This window comes from Tachypleus tridentatus, chromosome 10, assembly GCF_004210375.1.
Source record: "Tachypleus tridentatus isolate NWPU-2018 chromosome 10, ASM421037v1, whole genome shotgun sequence".
Taxonomy (NCBI): Eukaryota; Metazoa; Arthropoda; class Merostomata; order Xiphosura; family Limulidae; genus Tachypleus; species Tachypleus tridentatus.
The window spans coordinates 6,429,588-6,447,588 of NC_134834.1; the positions used below are offsets into that span (position 1 = coordinate 6,429,588).

The 18,001-nt window shown below is 35.8% G+C and overlaps 1 protein-coding gene across 1 annotated transcript in view; it reads left to right on the top strand.

Annotated features, from left to right (window-relative positions):
• The first annotated feature begins 8,017 nt into the window (after positions 1-8,017).
• LOC143227932 (uncharacterized) overlaps positions 8,018-18,001 on the top strand; it is a 58,029-nt gene continuing 48,045 nt past the window's right edge. Inside the window, exons 1-5 of the mRNA XM_076459287.1 lie at positions 8,018-8,068; positions 9,142-9,253; positions 9,948-10,059; positions 13,496-13,567; positions 15,908-15,979. Of these exons, the coding sequence (XP_076315402.1) occupies positions 8,018-8,068; positions 9,142-9,253; positions 9,948-10,059; positions 13,496-13,567; positions 15,908-15,979 (419 nt within the window). The remainder of the gene's footprint in view (positions 8,069-9,141; positions 9,254-9,947; positions 10,060-13,495; positions 13,568-15,907; positions 15,980-18,001) is intronic.

An 18,001-nucleotide genomic window follows, 5' to 3' on the forward strand; every position in this document is an offset into this window, starting at 1 on the left:
ATCATGTTAGTCAACATGTTATGTCAATGTCAGCATGTTAGGCTCTAATGTTCGCTTCCGACGCATTTGTAACATTCCAAGTTGATCAGTTTCCAGTCAGTCCGCAGACTGACATTTAGTGACAGTTCTTGTAATTGTGACCTAGAGTTCTGTGATGAAATAGGTAAACTTGCATTGTTATGTTAATAAAGTGTGTGTCATGACAAGACTGTTTGGACAAGAGATATTCTGTCATTCTTTCCATATTAATGGAGTTAAGTCTTCCACGTCATCACAGAATGTAAATTTTAACACTGTGGTAATGTTTCACTGGTTCCTATTAACAACTGACTGAGCCAGGGTGAGAACACTTATTATTCTTTAGAATTAAATATTCTAAAGTGTATGTCATAAGGGTTCTGTTTGAATACAGATACTGATAAAATTTAGGGTCTCAAATAATTCTTATGGTACCCCATCTAGTGTCTTGACTATATATTAATAGAAAGAAGCTGGCAAGGAGCTACCACGTGGTACTGGTATATGGTATAAGAAATCAATTTAATAACACCCTATAAATAAACCTTGATAAAAACAGTGTTTAACACTATATATTAAATTTTGTTATGTCCAAAAAGCTTAGAGAATTGTCAGTAGAGCAGAGAATTTAAAGACAAGCTTTACGTGATGCTGGTTAGACTCACAAACACTGTCAAGTACACTATAGATCACGAGATTGAGACAGGTAAGTTTAAAAATAAGAAAGGAAGAGGTAGAACACATAAACTCAGTGATGTTAAATATGTTTGTTTATGAAGTCTTCAGGACAGTAGTACGACTGTCACTGATATCAAGCATGACACAAACAACATGTGCCAAATAACAGAACAGTGTCCAGATCTACAGTATGAAGAACACTGAACCAGAATGGAATATTTGGTTATGTACCAGTTTAAAACCTTTACTTTGACATACAAACATTGTCAAGAAACTGAAAGTTGGTAAAAAGTACCAAAACTGGATTGTTGATGATTGGAAACTGGTTTTATGGATGGATAAGTCCATGTTTGAAATATTTAGTTATAAACATAAGTTGTGAATCTGGTAGAAGAAAGGTGAAAGATGCTTACCTCAGTGTATAACACCTACCATGAAACATGAGGGGAGGCAGTGTAATGGTTAGGGAGTGTTTTTCTACAGGGGTAACAAGAGATATTTACAAAATAGATGGAATAATGGACCAGGTCAAGTACCATCAGATATTGATCCATCATGGTATACCAAGCAGTTTATGTATTATTGGTAAATGATTCTACTATCAAGAAGATAATAACCCCAAACACACATCCAACCTATGTAGAAACTGTTTAGTTAAGAAAGAAGCTACTGGAGTCATTCAAATGATACATTATCCTTCACAGATCACTGATCTTAACCCATCTGAACAGATCTGGGATCTGATGGATCAAAAACTTGAGAAATCAAAAGTTACTTCCAAAGAAACTTTATGGGAGTGAATTAGAGACACTTGGAGTAAAATCCCAAAGAACACTTTGATTAAATATGTTACAACAATGCTTGAAAGACTGTCTGTAGTTATTAAAGTAAAATGAGATACACAAAATATTAACTCTTTATTGAACTCAGACACTTCCACTGAGTTTCTGTTGTACTAAACATGAATATTAATACAATTATGTTTTACCTTCAATTGTTCTTTGGAAATAACCGGAAACTTAATTTTTGACCTTACATGCGTGTGTGTTTTATTATAGCAAAGCCACATCTGGCTATCTGGTGAGTCCACCGAGGAGAATCGAACCCCTGAGTTTAGCGTTGTAAATTCGTAGACTTACCACTGTACCAGCGTGGGACTTTTGACTTTGTCTAAACAGTTTTGCACAGTTCTGTATGCATACATACGCTACGCATATATCTAGCAATGTGTTAATATATATATATGTATATTTAGCGATGTACTAGTATATATATATAGCAACGTATTAGTATATACATATATCTAAAAATGTATGAATATATACATATATAACAATAGTTTATTTTCGACTTGTCGAAATAGCTGCTTCTGGCGTTTCATTCTGTCGCGTGAATTACTCAAATATTATATTTCTGGTCAAGTTAATGGTTATTTTGCTCAGACTGTAAATCCGTGGATTCATGGTTCAAGTCCCAACCCCACTATTTGTTCAGACGAGAGGTACCGAAGATCTGGTGATGGTTGATGACAACCAGTCTTCTACTGTCTAATCTGTCATTTCAAGATTACGAACCGTTATGCGTAGATAGCTCTGCGCCATACTTTTGAAACAAACAAACACTAATCAAATTAAATACCCCCCAAAATAAAACACACTAGAATTCAGTTGTTAGAACGTTATCGTCGTTTATGTACATGAAACAGTTAGTTTCGTGCACCAAAACGGACCAAGCCAGTGGGATTTTAGGGACTGCCTTCACGCAAATCGTACAGCCTGCTCTTGTACAGTACTTTACCTACAGTTCCCATTAATCCAGATATACTAAGGAATAAATCATTATTTCTTGCATGTGATAGGGTCGTATTACCATCGCGTGACTACTATGGTTAGGGCTAACTTTTGCGTTTATTTCCATGTTGGAAATTGATCCACTTGAGGCGAATTCAGAAGAACAAACATTTGGCATGTTCAGACAGTAAATGAGTTCCACTTCATTCATCTGGTTTAAGGTAAATGACCTGAAATTGCGAAACAAAGCCATATGTTTCCCTCTTTACGAGTAGGGGTTATTGCAATTTACAGAGCTGTAAATATATGTTGCACAAATGGTAACCGTCAACTAATATTTCATTAACGCAATAAAACAGGTAACTGTTTGCACCAGGAGTTGAGTCTGAAACTTCTTAGAAAGATAAAATGCAAACTTCTAGGATTTTGTCTCTTTTTTTTTTTTCCAGGTAATTTGCAATTATAAAGTTGAAATCATATTTGTTTTGAAAAATGCATAGTAAGACGTGTTAGAATACTTGGGACATTTCTGTGTTTTACAAGAAACAAAATCAACTCTCTTCATAACCAACCAATCGCTCCAAAAGAATAAAACAAATTGATTATTGACCAACTAAACAAGAAGCACAACCGAGTATCTTAATGACCAACCAATCACTCCAAGAGAATCAAACAAATTGATTATTGAGAAACTAAACAAGAAGCACGATCGAGTATCTTAATGACCACCCAGTCACTCCAAGTGAGTTATAAAAATGACAAATGTGGTGATGAAAACCTCAACTCGGTGTTTACATACTAGTGCCTTACGTCTTTGGTCTAACCTGCAGCGAATGTAATGTCTGATGAAAAGCAAAATGTCCCTCAATCAGAGATTCTTAATCAGGGTACAGCAGTCTGAGGACACGCATTTCAACTGACGGAAATAACATTATTGAACTTTTGCTTTACGGTAATTCAAGTGTTCGATTTCTCCAATAAATTAGGGGTTTGTGGGCCTGGTATGCAGAAGGACAGGTGAAAGAAAGAAGGATAATTGATAAAGAAAATATAAAAGTATGCAAGAGGTCATAAGTACACGGATGGTCATTAGAATGAATAAATTAAAACATCAGTATAACATAAGTAATAGATACTGAACTTGTCAAAAGTGAGAAAAAAATGGCCAAAATTATATTTACAATAGTTTGTATTTCTGCATCTGACCAGTAATAAAACAGGAACCGTTATGCTAGAAAATCTAGAGTCCATGTGATGTAATAAAGGTCAAACAGAGCCCAACACAAATGTCCCATGACACAGTATTTACATCCTGTGGCCGGTCAAACTACAAATAGCAAAAGTATTCCAAAATTAAAACTTAAGAACATTTAATAGTTTTGTGATCTGGAATATATAATATAGAAGCATGCAATGATTATTTCAAAACTGATGGTAATATAATAAATTAAATATGTCAAAATATGTAGATACATATAATAATGGTACTTAATGTAGATACATATAATAATGGTACTTAATGTAGATACATATAATAATGGTACCAGATGTAGATACATATAATAATGGTACCACATGTAGATACATATAATAATGGTACCACATGTAGATACAATAAAAATATGATAACAACTAGAAGAATAGTTGTGTTTTGTAACTGGGATGGAGGGTGACAGTATCCCTTCCTTCCTTCATCCAAATATAGATTAAAACTTAGTGTAATGATTACAAGACTCAGAACAAGGAATACAGAACTCGGTGTATAGGATGTTGTGAAGAGACTGGATCACTCCGCTTTGTCTTCAGTATACATTTATATTAAGCTGACCACAAAGACTGGGGAAACTGATTTATAGCAGACCACAGAGACTGTGGAAACTGATTTATAGCTGACAATAGAGACTGTGGTAACTGATGTATAGCTGACCATAGAGACTGTGGAAACTGATTTACAGCTGACCATAGAGACTGTGGAATCTGATTTATAGCTGACCATAGAGACTGTGGAATCTGATTTATAGCTGACCATAGAGACTGTGGAAACTTATTTGTAATTAATTACAGATAGTGATTCTCAGCTCGAGACTGTGGTAACTAATTTGTAACTAACTGATAAATTACAGATAGAGATTCTCAGCTAGAGACTGTGGTAACTCATTTGTAACTAACTTATGAATTACAGATAGGGATTCTCAGCTAGAGACTGTGGTAACTCATTTGTAACTAACTGATAAATTACAGATAGAGATTCTCAGCTAGAGACAGTGGTAACTCATTTGTAACTAACTTATGAATTACAGATAGGGATTCTCAGCTAGAGACTGTGGTAACTCATTTGTAACTAACCTATAAATTACAGATAGGGATTCTCAGCCAGAGACTGTGGTAACTCATTTGTAACTAACCTATAAATTACAGATAGAGATTCTCAGCTAGAGACTGTGGTAACTCATTTGTAACTAACTTATGAATTACAGATAGGGATTCTCAGCTAGAGACTGTGGTAACTCATTTGTAACTAACTGATAAATTACAGATAGAGATTCTCAGCTAGAGACAGTGGTAACTCATTTGTAACTAACTTATGAATTACAGATAGGATTCTCAGCTAGAGACTGTGGTAACTCATTTGTAACTAACCTATAAATTACAGATAGGGATTCTCAGCCAGAGACTGTGGTAACTCATTTGTAACTAACCTATAAATTACAGATAGGGATTCTCAGCTAGAGACTGTGGTAACTCATTTGTAACTAACTTATAAATTACATATAGGGATTCTCAGCTAGAGGCTGTGGTAACTCATTTGTAACTAACTTATGAATTACAGATAGGGATTCTCAGCTAGAGACTGTGGTAACTCATTTGTAACTAACTGATAAATTACAGATAGAGATTCTCAGCTAGAGACAGTGGTAACTCATTTGTAACTAACTTATGAATTACAGATAGATTCTCAGCTAGAGACTGTGGTAACTCATTTGTAACTAACCTATAAATTACAGATAGGGATTCTCAGCCAGAGACTGTGGTAACTCATTTGTAACTAACCTATAAATTACAGATAGAGATTCTCAGCTAGAGACTGTGGTAACTCATTTGTAACTAACTTATGAATTACAGATAGGGATTCTCAGCTAGAGACTGTGGTAACTCATTTGTAACTAACTGATAAATTACAGATAGAGATTCTCAGCTAGAGACTGTGGTAACTCAATTGTAGCTAACCTATAAATTACAGATAGGATTCTCAGCCAGAGACTGTGGTAACTCATTTGTAACTAACCTATAAATTACAGATAGGGATTCTCAGCTAGAGACTGTGGTAACTCATTTGTAACTAACCTATAAATTACAGATAGGGATTCTCAGCTAGAGACTGTGGTAACTCATTTGTAACTAACTGATAAATTACATATAGGGATTCTCAGCTAGAGGCTGTGGTAACTCATTTGTAACTAACTTATGAATTACATATAGTGATTATCAGCTAGAGACTGTGGTAACTCAATTGTAGCTAACCTATAAATTACAGATAGGGATTCTCAGCCAGAGACTGTGGTAACTCATTTGTAACTAACCTATAAATTACAGATAGGGATTCTCAGCCAGAGACTGTGGTAACTCATTTGTAACTAACCTATAAATTACAGATAGGGATTCTCAGCTAGAGACTGTGGTAACTCATTTGTAACTAACTTATAAATTACATATAGGGATTCTCAGCTAGAGGCTGTGGTAACTCATTTGTAACTAACTTATGAATTACAGATAGGGATTCTCAGCTAGAGACTGTGGTAACTCATTTGTAACTAACTGATAAATTACAGATAGAGATTCTCAGCTAGAGACAGTGGTAACTCATTTGTAACTAACCTATAAATTACAGATAGGGATTCTCAGCCAGAGACTGTGGTAACTCATTTGTAACTAACCTATAAATTACAGATAGAGATTCTCAGCTAGAGACTGTGGTAACTCATTTGTAACTAACTTATGAATTACAGATAGGGATTCTCAGCTAGAGACTGTGGTAACTCATTTGTAACTAACTGATAAATTACAGATAGAGATTCTCAGCTAGAGACTGTGGTAACTCAATTGTAGCTAACCTATAAATTACAGATAGGGATTCTCAGCCAGAGACTGTGGTAACTCATTTGTAACTAACCTATAAATTACAGATAGGGATTCTCAGCTAGAGACTGTGGTAACTCATTTGTAACTAACCTATAAATTACAGATAGGGATTCTCAGCTAGAGACTGTGGTAACTCATTTGTAACTAACTGATAAATTACATATAGGGATTCTCAGCTAGAGGCTGTGGTAACTCATTTGTAACTAACTTATGAATTACATATAGTGATTATCAGCTAGAGACTGTGGTAACTCAATTGTAGCTAACCTATAAATTACAGATAGGGATTCTCAGCCAGAGACTGTGGTAACTCATTTGTAACTAACTTATGAATTACATATAGCGATTATCAGCTAGAGACTGTGGTAACTCAATTGTAGCTAACCTATAAATTACAGATAGAGATTCTCAGCCAGAGACTGTGGTAACTCATTTGTAACTAACTTATGAATTACATATAGTGATTATCAGCTAGAGACTGTGGTAACTCAATTGTAGCTAACCTATAAATTACAGATAGTGGTTCTCAGCTAACTTTGTGAAGTTAATAATTCGGAGTATTCATTATCATTATGGTTTGGTTTGTTTTGAATTTCTTGCAAAGCTACACGAAGGCTATCTGCGTTAGCCGTTCCTAATTTAGCAGTGTAAGACTAGAAAGAAGACAGATAGTCATCACCACCCACCGCCAACTCTTTGGCTGCTCTTTTATCAACGAATAGTAGAATTGACCGTCCCATTATAACGTCTTATGGCTGAAATGACGAGCATGTTTGGTGTGACGGGGATTCGAACACGAGACATTCGGATTACCAGTCGAGTGTCTTAACCACCTAGCCATGCCAGGCCCATTACCACACTGATAATTTAAAAACATGGACACAATGACAACGGACAACAGAGGGTCTGCTGTCGTCTGATATTAAGACAATCTATGCTTTGTTGTTCAGTAACAGAGCAACTGGTAGCTACTGACAATATATAGTAAAGCCTTTTAACAAGTTACGGTGTAAACTGAGATAATTCGATTCTGGAACCAGCTGACCATAAATACAGGAGACTTGAGATTAGTTTTATTATTATTTCCTTTGAAGCATTTTTAATAATTAACTTGTTCTAGTCTTTTAAGTTTGTATACGGGTTAAAAATTGTTGTTCGTTGAAAACGAATCTAAGCGCCACCTAGAATTACGCACTTCAGGTGTTAGCGTTTTGTTTTTTCTCGATGCTTAACCGTTACTATATTAAAATATAATGTTTTAAGTTTATAGGATAATGGTCTCTTATAAGATGACCAATCTGTTGTTTGAAGGTGAGATCCAGAGTTTGTGTGGTGTGGGAGAATTCGCGTGCAAGGAGAAAACGTTTGCATAGAACGAACTCGTTTCTGTGATGGGGTTTCTGACTGCCCTGGTGGAGAAGACGAGAGTTTCTGGAGCTGTGGTAGGTTCTACCCTCTATTTATATTAGTTATGACTTTATAACTTATATTGACGTTTCCAGGAAGAGCTGAGAAGTATAATATATAGTGAGAAGGGCCGAAGTTCGATTAAAACTTAGCTCACTGTTTAATATAGCCAGTATTATTACTTTTTAATTTTGTTTCTTGCCTTTATACTTTTATTATAGAGATATCTTGCGTCATTAGCTTTATATATAGTTATTTAGGCCTAATCTAAATCTCCTTAACCTGGCCAACCCTCGTGAGATGTTATTGGGATTATGCCCGAAAACAAACGTTAGCAGCAAGGGCACACAACTAGTGAAACAACTAATTCTAAACTATTCACCTAGAGAAGTATTAAAATGTATTTAATTAACTATACTGACTGTCAGGTTCGTTTTTAGTTTCGTTCTAAGTGCATATATTAGTAAGGCCCGGCATGGCCAGGTGGGTTAAGGCATTCGACTCGTAATCTGAGGGTCGCGGGTTCGAATCCCCGTCGCAAATGCTCTCCCTTTCAGCCGTGGGGGCGTTATAATGGAACGATCAATCCCACTATTCGTTGATGAAAGAGTAGCCCAAGAGTTGGCGGTGGGTGGTGATGACTAGCTACGTTCCCCCTAGTCTTACACTGCTAAATTAGGGACGGCTAGCGCAGATAGCCCTCGTGTAGCTTTGCGCGAAATTCGAAAACAAACAAACATATATTAATGTGATCGGAAGATTGTATTACCCGACGGAGGGTTTTAATAGCGTATCCAAGTTTACTTACTTGTGTGTCAGGTCGGCTGTATTAACAGTCAGGGTGATAGAGTTATCAAACTAACCATGATAACAACTGGTAGTCGATCGCTACAACTTTACTGTGTAACGCTGTGTTTCTTTTTAGGTTGTATATCTAATTATTTTAACTGTGATAAAGTTAATTAACAACGAATTTATTGCTTTACAGTCGCTGTTAAAAATGTATTTTATTAACGTTTATGAATGATTTAGGGAGATTATCACCTAGACACGCTAACATTATCCATATGTATATTTAATACTAAACAGTAACTGGTGGTAAACATAGAAACTAGACATGTTAATTGACTCTGGTTTTCCAGTGGATTACCACGGCAGCGTCGTCTATTTCTTTGAAAGCACGTTCAACGCAAGCTCCCGCGAACACAACACCAGCTGCGGTAAGTTACGTCACGTGTACTGTTTAAATATGTTTGTTTGTTTAACTTGTTTAATTCCAGTCTTGCTCGATATTATAATTTATTTTGTTTTCTGTTTGTAATAAGAATGTTTGACAATGTTTGTGACCAATTGTGGAAGAAATACTTTAACAGCTTTTTATCTGCTAATGTTATAAACATATGTTTGTGTTTATGTTTTTACACGCATAGAGTCTGGGTGGGCACGTGAAAGTGCCCAGACCTTGGGCCCAAAGATTCATGGTTTGTATCCCATTGTCTTATAAAGGCGCTCCGAACTTTAGGACTATTGCTGCGTTATAATAGTGACTGTCAAATCCCACCATTCATGAGAGTAGAGAATTGGCGGAAAGTGCTGTTAGTTAGCTGCCTTCCTCAAAGTTAAGAAGAGCTACGAGCAGTTTTCTATAACACTGCGAACAAATTCTAAACAAACTTATGTCTCTGTGTGCTTTCGTGTGCAAACGTACGTGTTATATCCATATACACATGGGAAAGTTTCCATATTCTATAATTGAGATACATCAACTTAGATCTCGAAACATACCTGCTGGGTGTCAATTTCACAGATTAGAGATTTTAAGTTATGGAACCTATTGTTCAGAGCAAACTATAAGGATCTATAGAAAGTCAAGGAACCCAGGTTTTTAATGTGGTTTTCTATTTATTGCTGCAGGTTTACCCATAATTCCAGTCGGATGTACGTGTTCTCGTCTGACCGCTGTTAGCTGCAGAAACCAGAATCTCACAGAAATACCCGTGGGAATTTCTCGTGGTGTGACTAAACTGTACGTATTTCTGATTATGTGAATAATGTAACGGTACAGATCAGAGATTAGTGATGAAGTAACGGGCCAGATCAGAGATTAATGATGAAGTAAGGGACAAATCAGAGATTAATGATGAAGTAAGGAACAAATCAGAGATTAATGATGAAGTAAGGGACAAATCAGAGATTAATGATGAAGTAAGGGACAAATCAGAGATTAATGATGAATTAATGGGACAGATCAGAGATTAATAATGAAGTAACGGGACAGATCAGAGATTAATTATGAATTAACGGGACAGATCAGAGATTAATATGAAGTAACAGGACAGATCAGAGATTAATGATGAAGTAACGGGACAGATCAGAGATTAATGATGAAGTAATGGGACAGATCAGAGTTTAATGATGAAGTAAGGGACAGATCAGAAAATAATGATGAATTAACGGGACAGATCAGAGATTAATGATGAAGTAACGGGACAGATCAGAGATTAATGATGAAATAACGGAACAGATCAGAGATTAATGATGAAATAACAGGACATATCAGAGATTAATGATGAAGTAACGGGACAGATCAGAGTTTAATGATGAAGTAATGGGACAGATGAGAGTTTAATGATGAAGTAAGGGACAGATCAGAGATTAATAATGAAGTAACGGGCCAGATCAGAGATTAATGATAAAGTAACGAGACAGATCAGAGATTAATGATGAAGTAAGGGACAGGTCAGAGAATAATGATGAAGTAAGGGACAGATCAGAGATTAATGATGAAGTAACAGGACAGATCAGAGATTAATGATGAAGTAACAGGAGAGATCAGAGAATAATGATGAAGTAAGGGACAGATCAGAGATTAATGATGAAGTAACAGGACAGATCAGAGATTAATGATGAAGTAACGGGCCAGATCAGAGATTAATGATGAAGTAAGGGACAGATCAGAGATTAATGATGAAGTAACGGGCCAGATCAGAGATTAATGATGAAGTAACAGGACAGATCAGAGATTAATGATGAAGTAACGGGCCAGATCAGAGATTAATGATGAAGTAAGGGACAGATGAGAGATTAATGATGAAGTAACGGGACAGATCAGAGATTAACGTATTTCATGTCTGAAGTGAAATAAAACATTAAAGTTACCTCCATCCCCTCCAAAATAAACGCGTACTTTCGAAGAATAAACAAATGAGAAAGTTGTTCATATCGAGGGCACCAGTTTGCTCTGTGGTAGCACTCTGGATTTCGGATCTGGCGAGTCAGGATCAACCCCAGTTGATATCACAAAGTGTTCCACGTATATTAAGCTATGAGCGCGTTATGCGAGTCAAAGTGCCGATGGTTGGTAGCAGGGTGCTTGCCTTCCCTCCGGTAATTAGAACAAAACTGGGGACGGCTGCAGTTAGTAGATACCCCTCAGTAGCACAACGGTATGTTTGCGGACTCACACCGATAGAAATCGGGTTTCGACACTCGTGTTGGGCACAGCACAAATTGTCCATTGCATAGCTTTGCGCTCAATTCCAAACAAACAACAAGAAGATTAGAATTAGGGACCGAGGCAACAAGGCTTAGCAGTCGTGAATACAATGTACAGATTCTCTAGTACGGTTAAAGAAAAGAAAACCCGTGCCATGTAATTACTTTTATAAAGACACTCTCCTAAACTATGGTGTCCAGAGATGTTTATATCATCCTCCGTCCCATCGTGAAGATTACGTTTAGTTAAAGTGGATTTTAAGTCCTGAATCAAACGTTCCACTGAGAGCTGGTGAAGACAGAAATGGATAATGTCCTGGATTTCTAGGTCACAAGCTTTCAGAGATCTGTAACTCCATTGGTGTGGAATAATCTGCCTGTCTTATCAAGTACGGTTACTTCATTGAAGTGGTTCGCACTGCTATAGCTTTTAAAACTTAAGGGTAGTTTCATTAAACTCGCAAAGACAACAGCCATGCACAAAGACTTTCAGAGTTTTAACTTTCTCTCGCGTTTCTTAGACCTCACAAGTTTTAACTTTCTCTCACGTGTCTAAGACCTCACAAGTTTTAACTTTCTGTAACGTGTCTAAGAGCACACAAGTTTTAACTTTCTGTCACGTGTCTAAGACCTCACAAGTTTTAACTTTCTCTCAGTGTCCAATACCTCACTAATTTTAACTTTCTCTCGCGTTTCTAAGACCTCACAAGTTTTAACTTTCTCTCAGTGTCTAAGACCTCACAAGTTTTAACTTTCTCTCACGTGTCTAAGACCTCACAAGTTTTAACTTTCTCTCACGTGTCTAAGACCTCACAAGTTTTAACTTTCTGTAACGTGTCTAAGAGCACACAAGTTTTAACTTTCTGTCACGTGTCTAAGACCTCACAAGTTTTAACTTTCTCTCAGTGTCCAATACCTCACTAATTTTAACTTTCTCTCGCGTTTCTAAGACCTCACAAGTTTTAACTTTCTCTCAGTGTCTAAGATCTCACAAGTTTTAACTTTCTCTCAGTGTCCAAGACCTCACTAGTTTTAACTTTCTCTCGCGTTTCTAAGACCTCACAAGTTTTAACTTTCTCTCAGTGTCTAAGACCTCACAAGTTTTAACTTTCTCTCAGTGTCTAAGACCTCACAAGTTTTAACTTTCTCTCGCGTTTCTAAGACCTCACAAGTTTTAACTTTCTGTCACGTATCTAAGACCTCACAAGTTTTAACTTTCTGTCACGTATCTAAGACCTCACAAGTTTTAACTTTCTCTCACGTGTCTGAGACCTCACAAGTTTTAACTTTCTCTCAGTGTCTAAGACTTCACAAGTTTTAACTTTCTGTCACGTGTTTACGACCTCACAAGTTTTAACTTTCTCTCACGTGTATTGCCCGTTTGTGGTCTAGTCGTTAACTTACCAGATTGAGAATCTCGAGTTCGAGATTTATTTCTTCCAAAAAAAACTGATAATTAACAGATTTTTAAAGCCCTCCCTGTGGGCACGGCACAATGTGTTATGTTTTTTTGTTATAATAAATCCACACTGAGCTATCTGCTGTGTCCGCCGAGGGAGAATCGAGCCCCTGATTTTAACGTTGGAAATCCGAAGACTTTGCGGTTCAACCGGGAAACAGGATCAGCAAAGATCGCCAGTGGTGAAGTTTTGTGCTTGAACCGCAAACAAAGAAACAAACATGTGTCTTATGTATCGTGCAAGTAACTATAGTAGTTTTAAAAGTCCAACTAACATGACAAATATTTTAGTATTTTTAATTTTGTAATTTGTAATATTTTCAACTATTGAGAATTCGGTTACTGATGATTATTATTGTTGTTGTTATTGTTTATTACAATTTTGCATCATTGTTTCGGTGAAAATCAGAAACATTCGTGTTTATCTATTGTTGTTTCTTGTTGTGTTTCAAGTCTAATCTTAATAAGTAGCTGTTCGAAAACTGAGTACTTTTATTTTGATGTGTAGCGCCCTCTCCACTAATAACATCTCTGTCTTAAGAAAGGGAGCGTTCAAACCTTTCCCCAAACTCCAGTCTATGTAAGTATGTCTTAACCATTCACCTGCCACCACACTCTAGATAAACATAATCCACACACCAGTCACTGTTGATAGTTAAATTAGTGTTCTAATTGTCAAGGTCTCTGTAGTAAAACAAGCAATATGAAATAATATAAGGTACAGACAGTTCGTGTTGATGTAAAATACAAACAACTTGTTCTAATCTTGTGGTCTACACACAATTTGTTCTAACCTTGTGGTCTGTAGATACTTTGTTCTAACCTTGTGGTCTACAGATAGTTTCATGTAATATTGTGCTCTACAGATAGTTTGTTCTAACCTTGTGGTATACAGTCAGTTTCATGTAATATTCTGCTCTACAGATAGTTTGTTCTAACCTCGTGGCTTACAGTCAGTTTCATGTGATATTCTGCGCTACAGATACCTTGTTCTAACCTTGTGGTTTACAGTCAGTTTCGTGTAATATTGTGCTCTACAGATAGTTTGTTCTAACCTTGTGGTATACAGTCAGTTTCATGTAATATTGTGCTCTACAGATAGTTTGTTCTAACCTCGTGGCTTACAGTCAGTTTCATGTAATATTGTGCTCTACAGATAGTTTGTTCTAACCTCGTGGCTTACAGTCAGTTTCATGTAATATTGTGCTCTACAGATACCTTGTTCTAACCTTGTGGTTTACAGTCAGTTTCGTGTAATATTGTGCTCTACAGATACCTTGTTCTAACATTGTGGCTTACAGCCAGTTTCATGTAATATTGTGCTCTACAGATACCTTGTTCTAACCTTGTGGTTTACAGTCAGTTTCGTGTAATATTGTGCTCTACAGATACCTTGTTCTAACCTTGTGGTATACAGTCAGTTTCATGTAATATTGTGCTCTACAGATAGTTTGTTCTAACTTTGTGGCTTACAGTCAGTTTCATGTAATATTGTGCTCTACAGATACCTTGTTCTAACCTTGTGGCTTAGTCAGTTTCATGTAATATTGTGCTCTACAGATAGTTTGTTCTAACCTTGTGGTCTACAGAGTTTGTTCTAACCTTGTTGTCTGCAGATAGTTTGTTCTAATCTTGTGGTATACAGGTAGTTTGTTCTAATTTTGTGGTTTACAGACATTTTATTATAACCTTGTGGTCTACAGAGAGTTTGTTCTACCATTATGGCATATAGAAGTTTGAGATCTTAATTCATGTATAGAGATCTTAATATCCCTGATTATATGTATAAATGTTTGGAGTAGTGGCTTCAGTTTACAGATGTTTGTTTCTCGTGTACAGATGTTTAATAACCTTTGCTGTAGAGTACAGATATTTGTATCCCTGACTGTAATGTGGAAATATTCGTAGTTCAATTATAATGTACAGATGTTTGTATCCCTGCTTGTAATGTGGAAATATTTGTAGTCCTAGTTGTAATATTTGAGTGTTTGTAACACTAGTTGTAGTGTATATATGTTTGTTGTCCTCGTGGTATATTGCAGATGTTTGTAGTCATTGTGGAAGTGTACAGCTGTTTGTAGCCCTAATTGTTTTGTATATATGTTTGCAGCCGTAGTTGTAAAGTACAGATGTTTGTAGTCATTGTGGAAGTGTACAGATGTTTGTAGTCATTGTGGAAGTGTACAGCTGTTTGTAGCTCTAATTGTAAAGTACAGATGTTTGTAGCCCTGCTTGTAATGTATATATGTTTGTAGCCTTAGCTATAAAGTACAGATATTTGTACAGCTGGTTGTAATTTATAGATGGTTGTAGTATACAGATGTGTTTAGCCCTAGTTGTAAAGTACAGTTGTTTGTAGCCCTAGTTGTAAAGTATATATGTTTGTAGCCCTAGCTATAAAGTACAGATATTTGTACAGCTGGTTGTAATTTATAGATGGTTGTAGTATACAGATGTGTTTAGCCCTAGTTGTAAAGTACAGTTGTTTGTAGCCCTAGTTGTAATACATACATGTATATGTTTGTAGTGTAATAAAGAGGCTGGCCTACTTTATCTTGGTCATGCAACCAGAAATATTTGTTACGGAAATAAGTTTTGTCGTGTAACATGCTTGAACAGTGTACTAAAATATTAGGAACTCAGCGGAAACATAGATCTGTAATTCCGTTGCCTGGCAACATATTTAATATGGTTATTGAACCTTACGATAACATTATCCTGTGAAAACGTTTTTAGAAATATATAGATAGCTCTCTATATAGATGAGAAATACAATAAATAATTAAATCTTGCCGGTAGCTGAGAGTAATAGTTATTTTTTTATTTTTCATTTACTTCGATATTTTTTTATGCACGTAACAATAAAATGTTTATTACATAACGCTAAAATATATATAATGTAATAAATATTTTTCTTTAGTTCTTTAGCAGGAAACCCTATCCGCCATCTGTCGGCAGACGTGTTTGTGGGTATCGAAGGTTTGTTGAAATTGTGAGTTTCCGTTGAAGGTGAACACTGACAAATGGTAGTGGTTGTTTTTTGTTATAATCAATATTATTCGTGTGACACTTTAGACAACTCTGAGGAGATTCAAAGTATGAAAGTTGTTGGATTGTTTCTCAAACAATCATGTTTTTTTTTTTATAATCAATAAGATGTAGGGTGTTGAAGGATTGGATCGCATTAAAATCTTTATTTGTTTGCAGATGGAAAACAAACCGTAAGAATCTTTCTTTTTTTAATTTTGAGATAAAGTTTATGTTCAGGTATCTAAGCTTTAATTAAATAAACTGTTATTCATTTATATCAAAAAGGAAAAAATGGAAGCTCATTGACAGCTGATGAAAAGCTTTCAGTAACATAAATAGCTTCCACCATACTGACAAGAGTTAATGAGTAACCATAGCATGGCATGTATCTATTAGCCCTATCTTTCAACCAAACCGTTTCACACCACGGAAGGAAAACCTTCAATCTTCCTTCTGAGTTAAAGTATCAAATAAAATGTTTTACATTTTAAAAATCTAAGTATTTATAAGTCAATAATTATTATCAATCTACTCTACGTAAAAAAAACTATTAAAACCGTTTCTTATATTTCTAATTCCAAATATACAAAATATGATGTGAACACTAGCCTTGTGACACATATAAAGACAATATAACGAGAAGACTAGCCTTGTGACACATATAAAGACAATATGACGAGAAGACTAGCCTTGTGACAGATATAAAAACAATATGACGAGAACACTAACCTTGTGACACATATAAAGACAATATGACGAGAACACTAGCCTTCTGACACATATAAAGACAATATAACGAGAAGACTAGCCTTGTGACACATATAAAGACAATATGACAAGAAGACTAGCCTTGTGACACATATAAAGACAATATAACGAAAAGACTAGCCTTGTGACACATATAAAGACAATATGACGAGAACACTAGCCTTGTGACAGATATAAAGACAATATAACGAGAAGACTAGCCTTGTGACAGATATAAAGACAACATAACGAGAACACTAACCTTGTGACACATATAAAGACAATATGACGAGAACACTAGCCTTCTGACACATATAAAGACAATATAACGAGAAGACTAGCCTTGTGACACATATAAATACAGTATGACAAGAAGACTAGCCTTGTGACACATATAAAGACAATATAACGAGAAGACTAGCCTTGTGACAGATATAAAGACAACATAACGAGAACACTAACCTTGTGACACATATAAAGACAATATGACGAGAACACTAGCCTTCTGACACATATAAAGACAATATAACGAAAACACTAACCTTGTGACAGATATAAAGACAATATAACGAGAAGACTAGCCTTGTGACAGATATAAAGACAATATGACGAGAACACTAGCCTTCTGACACATATAAAGACAATATAACGAAAACACTAGCCTTGTGACAGATATAAAGACAATATAACGAGAAGACTAGTCTTGTGACAGATATAAAGACAATATAACGAGAAGACTAGCCTTGTGACAGATATAAAGACAACATAACGAGAACACTAACCTTGTGACACATATAAAGACAATATGACGAGAACACTAGCCTTCTGACACATATAAAGACAATATAACGAAAACACTAGCCTTGTGACAGATATAAAGACAATATAACGAGAAGACTAGCCTTGTGACAGATATAAAGACAACATGACGAGAACACTAACCTTGTGACACATATAAAGACAATATGACGAGAACACTAGCCTTCTGACACATATAAAGACAATATAACGAGAAGACTAGCCTTGTGACACATATAAATACAGTATGACAAGAAGACTAGCCTTGTGACACATATAAAGACAATATAACGAGAAGACTAGCCTTGTGACACATATAAAGACAATATGACGAGAACACTAGCCTTGTGACAGATATAAAGACAATATGACGAGAACATTAACCTTGTGACACATATAAAGACAATATGACGAGAAGACTAGTCTTGTGACACATATA